The sequence below is a fragment of the Prinia subflava genome, chromosome 17, assembly GCF_021018805.1.
Source record: "Prinia subflava isolate CZ2003 ecotype Zambia chromosome 17, Cam_Psub_1.2, whole genome shotgun sequence".
Classification (NCBI taxonomy): Eukaryota; Metazoa; Chordata; class Aves; order Passeriformes; family Cisticolidae; genus Prinia; species Prinia subflava.
This window is the reverse complement of record NC_086263.1, coordinates 8434585-8448814: the sequence shown is the minus strand read 5'-3', so window position 1 is coordinate 8448814 and position 14230 is coordinate 8434585. Positions and strand designations below refer to the sequence as shown.

General features: G+C 49.2%; 2 protein-coding genes across 2 annotated transcripts; both read left to right on the top strand.

Moving 5' to 3' along the window:
• Nucleotides 1-1105: 1105 nt before the first annotated feature.
• On the top strand, nucleotides 1106-6584 carry ARL6IP1 (ADP ribosylation factor like GTPase 6 interacting protein 1). The gene is made up of 6 exons (XM_063414222.1): nucleotides 1106-1171; nucleotides 2659-2792; nucleotides 3984-4103; nucleotides 4940-5057; nucleotides 5210-5294; nucleotides 5521-6584. The coding sequence occupies exons 1-6, from the start codon at nucleotides 1136-1138 to the stop codon at nucleotides 5637-5639; spliced, it is 612 nt and encodes a 203-aa protein (XP_063270292.1). The 5' UTR covers nucleotides 1106-1135; the 3' UTR covers nucleotides 5640-6584.
• Nucleotides 6585-7194: 610 nt separating this feature from the next.
• RPS15A (ribosomal protein S15a) lies at nucleotides 7195-10782 on the top strand. Its single transcript, XM_063414223.1, has 5 exons — nucleotides 7195-7335; nucleotides 8441-8578; nucleotides 8733-8812; nucleotides 10207-10292; nucleotides 10650-10782. Exons 2-5 carry the CDS (start codon nucleotides 8446-8448, stop codon nucleotides 10741-10743), a joined length of 393 nt encoding a protein of 130 aa, XP_063270293.1. The 5' UTR covers nucleotides 7195-7335; nucleotides 8441-8445; the 3' UTR covers nucleotides 10744-10782.
• The last annotated feature ends 3448 nt before the right edge of the window (nucleotides 10783-14230 follow it).

Below are 14230 nucleotides of genomic sequence, written 5' to 3'. Positions count from 1 at the left end.
AGTGTAAAACATTACACAAATATGCTGTTAGCTTTTAGCAGCATGCAAATGAATTTGGAAGTTACTCAGTATAGAATCTGTGAAAGACCAAACCATTCAGGAGACACATGTTTCCTTTTACAGTGTCTTCCTTAATCCTTCTCTTTTTTTGTCTCCATCAAGCTGGTGCCAGAGCAGTTTTGGTGTCCGAGATGTTTTCTCTGCTCTTATTATAGCTTTGTGTTCCATCCTGGGCACGGTGATTACACTCATTAACACACGTGCCTGAAGCATTTAGAAAGCTGAGTCAGAAACAATATTAATATCCCAGTGCCTTTCTCCTGTATTTATTCCCATGCTGCCACAAGTTCTGAAGGAAATAAAACGCTGCTGGGCTTTGATGTTACCAGCAGACTCTGCCCAGTGCTGGGCACAGATGAGGCCACACCTCGGGTGTTGTGTCCAGTTCAGAGCCCCTCGGTTCAGAACAGGGCTGGAGCAAATCCAGAGCAGGGCTCTGGAGCTGGGGATGGGCTGGAGCACAGAAGGGATGAGCAGCAGAGGAGGGAGCTGGGGATGTTTATTCGGGAGAAAAGGAGCCTCGGGGTGACCTTAGGAAGATGGACAAAAGGAGACTGGAGCCGGCTGGGCGTCAGGCTCTGCTCCCAGGAAACAAATGACAGGACAAGGGGACATGGCCTTAAGCTGAGCCTGGGGAGGTTTAGGTTGGACATTAGGAAGAATTTCTTCACAGGGTGATTAGATATTGGAACGGGCGGCACAGGGAGCTGGTAGAGTCACCGGCCCTGCAGGTGTTTTAAGGAAAGATTCGATGTGTGTCACTCAGTGCCATGGCGCAGTTGACAGAGCGGTGTTGGGTCACAGGCTGGACTCGGCGGTCTTTTCCATGCCGTGTTTTTTGTGGGGTTCCCGCCCTTCCCCAGAGCCAGGCACCGCTCCCGACACCGCCTCAGCCGCACTGCGGCTCGCGAGGGGGGCGCGCGCACGCCCCGCGCCGTTCGAATCCCAGCAGCCAACCGGCAGCCGCCGGGGCGCCGGGGCTGGCCAATCACAGAGCTCACACGGCCCGCGGAGGCTATAAAAGGAGGCGGCGCGGGTAGGGAGGGCGTGGCCGGCGGTGCGGGAGCGGCGCAAGATGGCGGAGGGGGACAACAACAGCGTCTACCAGCTGGTGAGGGCGGGCGGCGCCGCGCCGGGGCTGGCGGCCGCTCGGGCCTGCTGGGGCGGCGGCGGGGCCAGGCCCGCCCTGCCTTGCCCTGCCCTGCCCTGCCCGCAGCGGCGGCTGGCGAGGGCCGCTCGGCCGCGCTGTGACGCGGTTTGGCTGCGGCGTTCGGTGTGGGGCGGGCGCGGGGCCGCGCGTGCGGCGGCTGCTGCCGGTGCAGGCCCGGGGCGCGGGAGCGGCGGCTGCGCTGCTGCTCGCGGGCAGGAGCCCGCACTAGCGCTTGGTGTTACCGGATCTGCGGGGCTTACCCCGACCCTGTCAGTCTGTCTGTGTGTGTCTGAGTGTGTGTGTGCAGCCTCCCGCTGCGGGACCGAATGCCGCAGCGATACGGGAGAGCGGCAGGCGTTGGTTGATCAGCCTAACTAAACGGGCCAAGATAGGCCTGAATAGTTAAACAAACACAAGGATATATAGAGAGCTATGCCTGATTTGGTAAGCGGGAAATGGGAAAAATCGCTGTAAAAGCCTGTGAGGGGGCAGAGGCTGGGAGCGTTTGAGCGCTGCGGTGCTGCACACCCGGGCTGGGTACAGGGAACAGCTCCAAGAGCTCAGAGCTTGCGGGGAGGCTCCAGAGTTTGTAGAAAATCCACGGAACTGTATTGTCCTTGTTGTTCTAGTTGGCGTCGGAGTTCTATTGGAATTAAGTGTAGCACGTAGCTGAGAGTGAAACCTGTTCTGTTACCTCTGCACAGCAGACGCGCATGTCTTGGTGACTTTTCACCGCTCACTGCTCGGGCAGTCGGTTCTGTTCACGGTTTACCTGAGTTTTGTAATCTCTCTGTTAAATGTGGAACACCTCAGGTGAACTGCTTAACAAGCTGATGGCAGCGCAGGTCCTCCTTGCAGGAGAGGTGTAGGAATCACTTAGGAAGTGGAGTTTAAAGGCTGTCTTGGGCAGCTTGTGGGAAAGCTTGTTGTCCAAATGTGATCAGGTGGATAACATTACTGTGGATTCTGAGTCTTTATCCATCTTCCTCATAATAAACTGGCATTGGACAACAGCTAGAAAGCTTCAGTTTAATGTGGTAGGGTTGTCCTGGAAAATACATTTATTTTTAAATAGTTCTCATATTACAGTTTTCTAGTCATTGACACTGAAAACTTGAGAGGCTTTAAAACCTGACTATCTACTGATCTTGGGGGATGGAGTGTGGTAAATGGGAGTTGAGAGGAAAAGACCTTGGCAGAATCTGGGAGGAGGTCTTGTTTGGCCTATACATGCTGCTAGGATCTTGACTATTTAATCATCATAATAACATCACTGCTACAATGTCATAACTTAGTACAGAACTCACATTATTATTACTAATTTATTTACTCATAAAGATTTGTGGCTAGGATCTTTAATAACGCACTGGATTTTTTTTAGCTACTTCAGCGTGGGAATTATTTTGATACTTTGGTTAGTAAAGGAGTTTTCTTCTCTTTTTGTGTAGGCTGCTGAAACTTCAAGCTTGGAAGAGCAGTTGCAAGGATGGGGAGAAGTGATTTTGATGACTGATAAAGTCCTTCGCTGGGAGCGAGCCTGGTTCCCTCTGGCACTGATGAGTGTTGTTTCCTTTTCTTTCCTGTAAGTACCTTCTGGAGGGAGCCTGCAACATCATTGCATCTTCATGGTACCAACCCTATTAAGAAAATCAGTAGGACATCTGGAGAAGTCTAATAGAAAGACTTTTACTCCAGGTTCTGTTTCTTAAAACGTGTGAACTTTTGGAAATTGAAAACAGGAAGTAACGCGAGTCACATCCTGCTCAGAGTGGTTTCTGCAAAAGCTGCTTGCCAGCAGTAGTTGCTGGTGTTTTTACTGTGCTCAGCTGAATGTTCTTCAGTGGTGCATTGATGTTCTGCCCTCATTCTTTGTACCCTGCTTCTTAGTCAGATCTCATGATCTCCTTTGGCATTCCCCCCCACACCACCAGCAGTATCCTTACGGAAAGTTTGTTTCCATAGGGCAGAATATCCTATTCTGCCTCTTTGCTGTGGTGTTTAGAATAAGTTCAGGGTTTTTTGCACAACTAGGATCTTCTTATATTTGCTGTCATGTCTTTTGAGAAAGGGGGAAAAGGAAGACTGCACCTAACTTCCAGCGAGCAGGGTGGGAGGATGTTGCCTGTCTGATGGGAGGTGCTGGAGGCACTTGGACGTGCCTTTATGTACCATGGTAGTAAAGATGACCTGACTGCCTTGCACAGACAGCTGTCAGTGCCAGCTGTGCAGTTTGCCAGCAGTATCAGGCACTTAGGAGGTCAGCTGGTTCTTATCCAGTTGCCCTTCTGCTGTGTTTGAGTGATGGCAGACTGAATATGGAAAATGCAGCACTGCTTTAAGTGGAGATTGATGGCCTCTTGTCCAGGACAGGTTTGGCTGGCTCTCCCAGGAGAGACAGAGCAAATGACAACCTCCAGTGGATCTGAATTCTGTGACTTGGGCAACACAATTAGAGCTTTTTACACTGCCTGATTATTTCCTGTGTTCACTCCCTCATCCTCATCTCTCAATCAGTGTTAAGTTCACTGTGTGTCAATTTCTGAGAGAATAATAATGATGAATTTTTATTTCTACTCAACTTTGTACCTTATTTGCTTGTAGCATATTCTTATCTGGTATATAAAGAGAAAAAGGCATTTTTTGTAATTTTTTTGAGGTTAGGCAAGAGAGTAGGTCTACTGTTGGAAGCTCTGAGCCAGTCTGAAGAAATGACCGAGAATGTCTAATATTTAACAGTTTGAGCCCTCAGGAATAATTTCTCTTCTCTCTGCAGGATGATCTACTATTTGGACCCGTCAGTTCTCTCAGGCGTCTCCTGTTTCGTTATGTTCCTCTGCTTGGCTGATTATCTGGTTCCTGCTCTTGCTCCTCGAATCTTTGGCTCTAATAAGTGGTGAGAAAAGCTTCAGTTGAAACAGTTTCTTGAGTGTAATTATGATCTTTATCAAAATGGGCATCTGACTTGCAGATATCAAATGGTTACTTTGTAGAGTCATTGTAGTGAGAAATCAGCAATCAGTACAATACATGGAGTGAGGACAGCAGCAAAGTGTTCTTCATTCTTTTTCTGGAAGATAACTACTACAACATACCTTTATTGTTCCTTCTGGAAAAAACAGATCTATTTTTTAGAAGTAGGCACATTCTTTACTCTCCATTAAGCATGCCAGTTAGTTCTGCTAGACTAGTTTTTAGTAATTAATGGATAATAGATACTAAGAATTAAAATTATGTGGAAGAGTATTGATTGTATGTTTGGAAAGAGGCAGTAGTAAATGTGATGAAAAAAGATACTAATGCAGAGGGTATGAATTTGTGATTGAAACAAATGTGAAAAAAGGTAAGGCTTGTGTAAAAGCAGTAACTTGAAGAAAAATCCAATTTGAGCAAAATTTTGAGTTAAAGGTGAATTTTAGTGTATCTACTTTAGGATGACTAATGTATAAATGTTCTTATGCAGATATGCATTATTTGTGTGCATCACACTGGTATCAGATTAGAGTCAGCAGTCTTTGGCTTGAACGTGGTTGCACTATGAGTGAATTTACAGGAAAATTACATGGGCACTTCCATGGCAGTGCTCACTAAGGTATCAAACCAAGCAAAGCAAATGCCAGGATAAGCACTGGGTACATTTTACTGCTGGAAAAACACCATGGGAGATTTTCTAAAATTTTAAATTAAATCTTGAATTCTTATTTCTGGCTTTTTTCCTCCCTTTAATAAAAGGACCACGGAACAGCAGCAGAGATTTCATGAGATTTGCAGAAATTTGGTGAAGTCTCGTCGCCGTATTGTTGGCTGGTGGAAGCGTCTCTTCACTCTTAAGGAGGAAAAGCCTAAAATGGTATTGAGTTCTAGGAACTAATCTCTATTGTCTTAAGATTTTGTCTGAAGTATTTTAGCAAGTTAGTTTTCAATGTTGAAGTATTGCCAAATGCTGAAGGGAAAGGAGAATGCCCAGCAAGTCTGTGCTGACTCTTCTGTTTTCACTTTTAGTACTTCATGACCATGCTCTTCACTCTTGCTGTGGTTGCCTGGATTGGACAGCAAGTTCACAATCTCTTTCTGACCTATCTTATTGGTAAGTGTGGGCATGCAAGACACAGAGAACTCTTGTTAGCTGCCTGAAATTGATTAAGGCTGGTAGAAGTAATTTTTGATTAAGTGTTGGTGGGATGTTTTTATTGCAGAATTACGCATTTCTCTTTCAAGCAATTAATGGGGCTTAAAGGAAGCAAAGAATTGCAGAGTGACAGAAGCTTGTTAGGGGAGTGTTAACTCTTTTTTTTTCTCCTTCTCCTCTCTAGTAAGCTTCTTGTTACTGTTTCCTGGACTAAACCAACATGGGATCATCACAAAGTACATTGGAATGGCGAAAAGGGAGATCAACAAACTTCTCAAGCACAAGGAAAAGAAAAATGAATGAAGGCTTAACTGCTGTTCACTCAAGTAAAAGGTTTCCCTGGGAACAGTTTTGAGAATTAATGTATAATTAAGACAATAGAAGTTGTACTGCTCACTGATATTTTTTTTTTAATTGGCTCCCTGATGAAGTGAAGAAGTCGCTCCAGCAACTGCTGTGGGTTTGTGTCTTGCTGTGCTGAGTAGGGTTCTGCAGCTGATCCTGTCTGAGGGATCCTCTCCTTTGATGTATGGAGCTTGTTAAGTGTCTTCATCAAGCTAAGAGACCCTGCATAACTACCCCAACAGCAGAGCTGAAATGCCTGATAGTACTTCTGTAATTGTGTTAGTTTTGCTGATCATTAATTGTGGCTGCAGCAAGTGTGAGAGGCAGTTGTGAAGGCTGATGCTTCTTGGAGGCTGTTACTACTGATCCTCTGGCACGAGGACAATTAGCTGAGTGAGAATGGCCATGGCTGAGGGTGCACATCTAACATGGGGGCAGAAGGTGGACCCATTGTCTCACTCAATTTGTTTGCTTCTTTTGGCTGTGTGTACCTGAGAATGTGTTAAGTAGGGGTCTGGAATATATAAATTTGTAGTTCAGTTAATTAGCTGTAGTGTGAACTCATTGCACTGAGACTGTAGAAAATGAGTGAAGGTGTGTGTAACCTTAACAGCTGATTGTTCTGGAAACTGCTGTTGTCACGGAGCCTTGTAGCACGTTTGGTTTTATGAATGTTTGTCTGTATACAAAATCACTCTGAATATGCTGAGTTTGATTCTGTAAATAAGCCTGAATTGTTTGTGCTTTTCTATGATCTCTCCCTCCTTTTTTAAAACTGAACTTTTTTTTCTTTAAACAGCTAAAACCTGTGTTAATGTTTTAAAAGTTTACTGTTTTAAAATGAACTCTCTTCAGTGTCTGTTGTAACTGTTGAATAGGTAAATACAGACTAAGGAGAAACTACTGGAAGACTTGCTCCTTGTCAGTGTACAGAGAAGGGTGTGGATGCATTTTTCAGTTTAGCAGGAGATCTGGGAAGGGTTGAGGAAGTGCCGTGCTGAGCTGGCACAGCCTGGCGGTGGGAGAGATCCTGATGTGTGAAGCTCAGGGGCGACAGGCGCGGTGTTCCGGGGCTGTTCTGAAAGTGGAGAAGGCACCGACACCGCGCTGGGTGCCGCACGTCTGCTGGCACAGCCCCGCGTGCCGTGTGCCCTGCGGAGACCGAACCACTGCAGGCACAGCCCGTCCATCACCCGGGGCTCTGCCCGGCGTCCCCCGTGTCGCGGCGCGTCCCCCGTGTCGCGGCGCGTCCCCCGTGTCGCGGCGCGTCCCCCGTGTCGCGGCGCGTCCCCCGTGTCGCGGCGCGTCCCCCGTGTCGCGGCGCGTCCCCCGTGTCGCGGCGCGTCCCCCGTGTCGCGGCGCGTCCCCCGTGTCGCGGCGCGTCCCCCGTGTCGCAGCTCCGCTGTCCTGGCCGGGGCTGGGCTGCCCCGCCGAGCGCAGCTTTTTGTCCCTTGCGCCCCGCCCTACGCGCTCGAAGCGTCCCCGTTCCCATGGCAGCCGGGCGGCGGCGTCGCTCCGGAAGTGCGGCGCGCGGCCTCGGCCAATAGGGAGGGCCAGGCTCGAGACGCGAAGTCTCGCGATATCTCCCCCCGCCGATGGCCCTCCCATCACCCCGCGCGGCCCGGGCTCTTCCTTTTCCGCCATCGCGCTCTCGGTGAGTGGGGCCGGAGTCGCGGGCGCGCCGCATCCGCCCCGTCCCGGCGCCATCCGCGCCCCGCGCCCGCCCCGCCCGCGCCGCCGGGGGCAGCGGGCACCGCCCTACCCGCCTGGCCCGGTTTGGGCCGCCGGCACCGGCCCTGGCGCCGTCCAGAGCCCCCGGAATGCGGGGCGGGGGGCGGCACCTCCCGCCCGTGGCCCCGCGCTCCGCAGCGATGCGCGGCGGGAAGCCGGGGCGGTGGCCGGGCCCGGGCCGGAGCCGTGGGGAGCTGGGCCGGGCCGGGCGCGGGGCAGCCGCGGAGCTGGTGCGCTGTAGGGAGTGCGGATCGTGCAGCGAGGCCCGGGCGGAGGTAGCGGAGCGCGGGGAGCGGGCGCGGTCGGGGCCCGGAGAGGAGGCGGCCCCGGCGCGGGGGCTGGCGGCTCGCACCAGCGAGGGCGGGAGTTGGCTCGCGCGGTGGTGGTGTCTCAGCGGTGAAAGTCCCCATGTGCCACAGGATCTGCCCCGGTGCCCGGGGCAGGGACACCTTTGGGACGGTGCTGGCAGCGCCCGGGCTCTGTCACAGCGGGGTGGCAGTGCCAAGTCATCCCTGCCGTGCTGGGGGTGCTCCGAGGCTCCTTTTCGCGAGCATCAGAGCTGCTGCCGGGTTTCCTGTCCGAACTGTTGTGTTTGTGCGTCCTTTAGGTTTTTTATTGCTGATCGCTGAGCCGAGCAGCATCTGTTGGTATAAACCACGTAGGATCTAATTATTGCACAGGATTGATACTGTGCAGTTGGGTTTTAATTGAGTTTTAAGGCCAAACTGATTGACCTGAGGAGATGTCACACTGCTGGCATGGTGTCTGCATGGTGGGCTTGACATGGTGTGTGTGCTTTGATAAAGCCAAGTTTAACTGTCAGATTTGCTGTGGTGGTACTGGTGACTCTTCTTGATCACAGCTGAGCGTGACTTGGCTCGCTTATTTCCCTTGAGAGTGCTTTTTAAGGCTTAATGTAACTTTCTGTCAGCGTGGGCTCCTTGAGGTGTTGAGCCCGCCCTGAGAGCCGCGCTGCTCGGTGTGTGTGTGCCGAGCAGCCGGCGCAGTTACCGCTGCCCTCCCCGCAGGCACCATGGTGCGGATGAACGTTCTGGCCGATGCTCTCAAAAGCATCAACAACGCCGAGAAGCGTGGCAAGCGCCAGGTGCTCATCCGGCCGTGCTCCAAGGTGATCGTCCGCTTCCTCACCGTCATGATGAAGCACGGTGAGTCCCGCCCTGCTCCCCCGCCCGGCTGCGGCTGCTGCAGGGGGAAAAGAAGCAAATCGGGGGGCTTGAGGTGGTTTGGTGCACCGTAGTTAATTACTTGTGTTACTGTAGCTAAGTGTTGTATTTGTCTCTGCCTGCTGGTCTCCTGCAGGTTACATCGGTGAATTCGAGATAATTGATGACCACAGAGCTGGGAAGATTGTTGTCAACCTCACAGGCAGACTCAACAAGGTAGGATTTGTCTTCCTGAATTCAGTTCTCTGAAGAGGTGTTTGAATCACACTTGGTTTTTTTTAATTTTTGGTTGTCTGCTCCATTTTTAAAAGACCTGCTTATAAAGAAGGTGAGATGGGTTGAATCCATGTAAATAAGAGTAGCATGGATGTTATCAGTTAAAAGGGTGGTTAATTTGTCTGGATTCAAAGTGATATGGGTCACTAATTACATTTCTTTTAAACTCTGAAGATGTAAGATACTCTCAGGGAAGTCTGCTTGCAAGTGCTGTGTATTTCTCTTCAAAGGTTTTCTGGCTGCCTAGTGCTTTCTCACTTTCTTTGATGTTTAACCTATCTGGAAGACTTGTCTTAAGAGATAGGAGCTGAGTTGGTTTCCAGTAATGTTTGATACCTGCAGATGTCGAGAAGCCAAACCTTTCTCCTGCTGCCTCGCTTGCACTGAGGGAAAGTTGAGTGTTGCATTATTTGGTGCTTGTGAAGTTCCTGGGGCATATGAGGCATTCGTGTGTGTTTTGGAAATTTTTAAATGCTTATGTCTCAAACTACTGAGCTGTGTAGTTCTGTGGTGACTTGCTGTGCATCATTGTTTACAGTTAAGCTCTTCAAGGGGCAGTTGGCTCTTCAGTAAAGAAATAAAAAAATCACTTGGTCAGAATATGTTGGGGGCTGTCCTCATGATGAATAAATAAGCCATCTGAAAATTGCATGAGTGTGTAAGGCAGATAGTCCTGACAGCCCCAAATTACAGTAGTAATTACAGTGTTATGTGTCTGTAATAGAAGTGATGTAGGTCAGGTTTGAGGGTAGTGTTCTTGAACTCTTCCAGGATGATTTGGAAACGGATCTTCCAGGCTAATGGATATAATGCTTCTCTCAATCATTGCAATAATTGAACAGTTGTTGAGTTCAGAAAAACGTGCACAGTGCAGGAAGGTGTGCTTCTGATGTGGTGTTGGATGGTTGTTAATAATTGGAGCCAGTGAGGTAACTGATGGTCCTGGTCAATAATATGATTACCTTGAAAATTCCAGTACCTCTGTGCATGTTAACTTCTTCTGGTTAAAATCTACACGGGGAGTTTCGCTAACTGTGTATGGTGGTTAGAGGTAGAATATCCCTGAGCAACCCCAGGAATTTTGCTGGTGTTACAGCGTGCTTTTGTGCTCCCAGCTGTGGGCATTGCTTGTGGTGTAGCTTCAGCAGCAGTTTGAGGCTGTTGAGGTGAGGAGGAGGGAGAGGCTGAGGAAGTAATGGGTGTGGAGTTGCTGAGTGGGAGGGAGCACAGAGTGTGTGTGACAGCACTTGGTAAAGTCCTTCAGGCAGGGAGCTGGGATCACAGTGTGCAAACCCGTAAAGTTCTTCAGTTTGTAATGGGATCCTCTTTTGCAGTGTGGTGTAATCAGTCCCAGATTTGATGTGCAGCTGAAGGATTTGGAAAAGTGGCAGAACAACCTGCTGCCTTCCCGTCAGTTTGGGTGAGTACGAGGAAGGGTCAAGTGAGTGTTGTGTGTAAAAATGTTACACTCACAAACTGCCTGAGTTGGACTCACCTGGCGCCTTTCCTCTGATCAGCCTGGAGTTAAATACCAGTCTAAAAACCTGTCCTCCATATAAATGGCCTTTTAAACCAGTTTTAAAGGGGCACTGCTAAGCAAGGATCTCTTTCTGCTTGGCTTTGGTAAAATGAATGGAAAATAGGACTTTTCTCATACTTGTTCTGAATTTCTGAATGGTCATTTTTAAATGGGGAGGGAGTGTGTGAGTTCCCAGAGTGTCTGCTCTGCAGCAGCCTGGACAGGGAGATGAACTGACCATTTGCTCTCTCTTGGCAGGTACATTGTACTGACAACCTCAGCTGGCATCATGGACCACGAGGAGGCGAGACGAAAACACACAGGAGGCAAAATCCTGGGATTCTTTTTCTAAAACTTGTAAAAGAGGATACTAATAAATTGTTCAAATGGACTCTGGTGTTTCCAATCAGTATTTTAATGGCTTCAAGCACTGCCTGTGATAGTGCTTGTAACAGCTCTTCAGTAGTGCTTCCAGCTTCACTTCAAATGATGTTTGGGTTCCATCCCTGGTCACAATTCTATTTCTGTTAATGCTATAATGCACTTCTAGAAGTTACCACTGGAGTGGCAGTTTGGGGTCACTGTAAGGAGATCCTCAGCAGGACAGCTCTGATGCCAAACTACTGCTAATGCCAGCTGTCCTGCACGGGCTCCCCTCACAGGTGATCATTACATGTGTCTCCACAGTTACCTGTGCATTCTGGAATGTCACCCTTTGGCTCAATAACAGAAGATGCCTTGCCAGAAGGTATTTCCTGTTTATGGTTTAAAAAGTTGTGGGATGTGGGATTCTGGAATAATTAAGATGGTCAGAGTTTGATTTCAGATCACAAACTTGTTCCTCATCATACAGTAGAAGGAGTAACTGAGGTTGAGAGGTGAATAATAATTATTTTCCTTCAAATTTCTAATTTAAAAGTGTTTCGAAACACCAGAATTTTGGGTAGAGTAGTTGCCATGAAGCTGCTTTGTATGTTGGCACAAAGAAACAGCTGTTGGGATTTCTTTAAGGTTTCAGGGTGAGGAAAGAAGGTTCTCTGAACCTACAGGTAGGGAATATTCAGTATTGAATGAGTTTGCTTCAGGCAGATGACAGCACAGTGTCCTTGATGCAGAGAAATCAGCTGTGTTTCAAGGCAGTACATGGAGCAGTACAGCTGGAGCTGCCAGAGGGTGCGAGGCAGGCTGGGCTGATGGCACTGTCCTCCAACAGCAGCTGGAACCGCCCTGCCTTATTCCACTTTGGAGTCTTACCAGGAAGATGTAGCAAGCGTGTTTCAAGACACTAAACCAGCAGGTGAATTTGTGTTCTGAAACAAGGGCTGGAAACCAAGTTTTCCTGGGTGATACATCCCCATGCCCACTATGAACAGTTGCTTGAGCTGGAAGTGCCCTGCCTTGGAGGCGATACTTCATCACAGACCTCGGCGTGGAAGGACTCTTCAGGCACCCTGTCCGAACTCAGTAACTCTGTAACCTCTGCCAGCTCAGTCTGTTACTTCATGGAGAAAAGGAGAAGGTGATACTGTTAAACAAAAGGTCTTTGCTCTGTGCAGACACTGCAGAGTCACCTGATGTGCTTCCCCAGGAACACGAGAGCCAGCAGGGCTCTGGAGCTGCTTACAGGAAATGTGGGGGCACCGGGGCCTGCCTCGAGCCCGGCTGGGAAGAGCAGGGCAGGGCTAAAGCTGGTTTACCTGCTGGGTAACGCTGGTTTACCTGCTGGGTAAAGCTGGGTTACCTGCTGGGTAATGCTGGGTTACCTGCTGGCTAAAGCTGGTTTACCTGCTGGGTAAAGCTGGTTTACCTGCTGGGTAACGCTGGGTTACCTGCTGGGTAACGCTGGTTTACCTGCTGGGTAACGCTGGTTTACCTGCTGGGTAACGCTGGTTTACCTGCTGGGTAACGCTGGTTTATATGCTGGGTAACGCTGGTTTACCTGCTGGGTCACAGCTGTGGTGGTCAAGGTCACAAAGTGTGGATTGGAAACAGCATCAAAATCCATTCCATCAGATGGAATCACTGGTTCTCAGTTTGACTGGAAACAAATCTTAGCTGAAGATGTGTACACCTAATTAGATAGTTACAAAGTCAAAAGTGTTTCAATCCCCATTTTGTTAAATCAAGCTATTTAATGACAGGTGGGGTTTTCCTGTCCCTAATGGATTTTATTCTGCAGTACCAGGCACTGACACCTGAGATTTTGTACTTCTTGCTCAGAGTAACCCTGAAGATTGTATGAAGATTGCATTATTCTTTTTTATAAAATCTTGATTTTTATCAAGTCTAGAATAGAACATGTTTCTTATACCTAGTGGAAGAAGGCCAGTGACAGTTTTAAGGCTTCCTTTAGATGAATTCACTATGGCAAGTTTCCTGATAGGTTGACAGTTGTGCTGTAAATCAGTTTTACACAGGACATGGTATTTTTTCTGACCCAGCTGAGCTGTGTGTGTCCTTTACTCCCACAGAGACTCCTGAGGTAACAGTTTCTGATGTTCTCAGTTGACAGATCATTTGGGAATAAAATGTAAATTTATTCCACAAGCCAGCCCAACACTTTTATAGAATTATTAAATGGAAATCAGAGCTCTGATGTAACAAGAATGACTTGGAGCAAAGGAAGCAACAGCAGAAGCACCTTTCCCACAATATATCTACAGAAGTAGCTGTATCCAGCCTTAGCACATGTGGAAGCTGATGTGGCTGATCTGGGTTCCTGAGATGATCTCTGAGCTTGCACCTCACTGGTGAGAGCTTTACTCCTCAGCTGCTGGCTCAGAGCCATGAAATTTGGAAGGTGGGCTTGGGAGCTGACAGGAGAGATCATGACACCACAACACCTTTAAAGGGGTTTGCAGGAACTCTTACTGCCAGATATGTTTAAATTCTGAAAGTGGTGTGTTTTTTTGGACCTCAGTGATGCTTAGTGGGCTGAGGGCATATGCCTTGGGCAAGCAGTTTGTAGGTAAAAGCATTTTGGGTAAGAAAAGGCTTGATAGAGGTGAGAGGGGAAATGGCACAAAGCTGAAGTGCAGTGTGGATTACAGCAGGTGCTCAGGGGCAGGTGTTGGTTCAGAGAAGGGGTTTGGTTCCTGTGGGGCAGAGAGGACATCAGTGATGGAGCAGCCCCTGTGGGACAGAGGCAGTGACCTGCGTGGGGGGAAACTGGCAGGGTGGGTGTCCCCTGGGGAAGCCCCTGAGCTCTGCCCTGGTGCTGTCCTGGTCCCCTGGCCCATGACAGAGCTGAAGTGACAGTGTCACCTGCGTGCCCCTGCTCCGTGCCTGGCCCTGTGCAGCTCTCACAGAGTCCCTGCTGGAGCTGCCCCTCCTGCAGCCCCTTTCTGCTGCTCAGCTGGGCACAGGCAGCAGCAGCAGCCCAGTCCAGGGGATGGAATGGGGTCAGAACTTAATTTAGTTGTGGAAATGAGTAAATTGGAAGTAGCTGGGAGCGGGCTGGTGACTCCCCTGCGAGGCACAGCCCAGTCTCACCTGTGCAGTCAGAGCACTATTTTGGGGTGCCACTGCTCTTTATGCCATGGCTTGAGGATGAAGGATGTTAAACTGCCTGCTGCGGGTCCAAACGCGGATTTACTGGTGGTGAGCAGGTGTCAACAGAGGGCAGCATCCGACCTGCAATCACTGGAGACTGAGGGGGACCCGGGTGAGGAGAGGAGCATCCTGATTTCTGTGCCCTGGTCCACAGTGAGAGTTTTTTATGTCTTTGATGCTTTGAGCCTAGTTTAGGGTAATACTGGAGGTGAGAATAAATGTGGGTCTTCAAAATATTGCAGCAGGCTAAGAAGCCTGGTGTGTGACAGTGGCTTCACTGGAAATGC

Coding starts and splice junctions, on each gene's coding strand:
- RPS15A (XM_063414223.1), top strand. CDS start 8,446: ATGGTGCGGATGAACGTTCTGGCCGATGCTCTCAAAAGCATCAACAAC. Junction 8,579..8,732: donor CACCGTCATGATGAAGCACG/GTGAGTCCCGCC, acceptor GGTCTCCTGCAG/GTTACATCGGTGAATTCGAG. Junction 8,813..10,206: donor TCACAGGCAGACTCAACAAG/GTAGGATTTGTC, acceptor CCTCTTTTGCAG/TGTGGTGTAATCAGTCCCAG.
- ARL6IP1 (XM_063414222.1), top strand. CDS start 1,136: ATGGCGGAGGGGGACAACAACAGCGTCTACCAGCTG. Junction 2,793..3,983: donor GTTGTTTCCTTTTCTTTCCT/GTAAGTACCTTC, acceptor TTCTCTCTGCAG/GATGATCTACTATTTGGACC. Junction 5,295..5,520: donor CTTTCTGACCTATCTTATTG/GTAAGTGTGGGC, acceptor TCTCCTCTCTAG/TAAGCTTCTTGTTACTGTTT.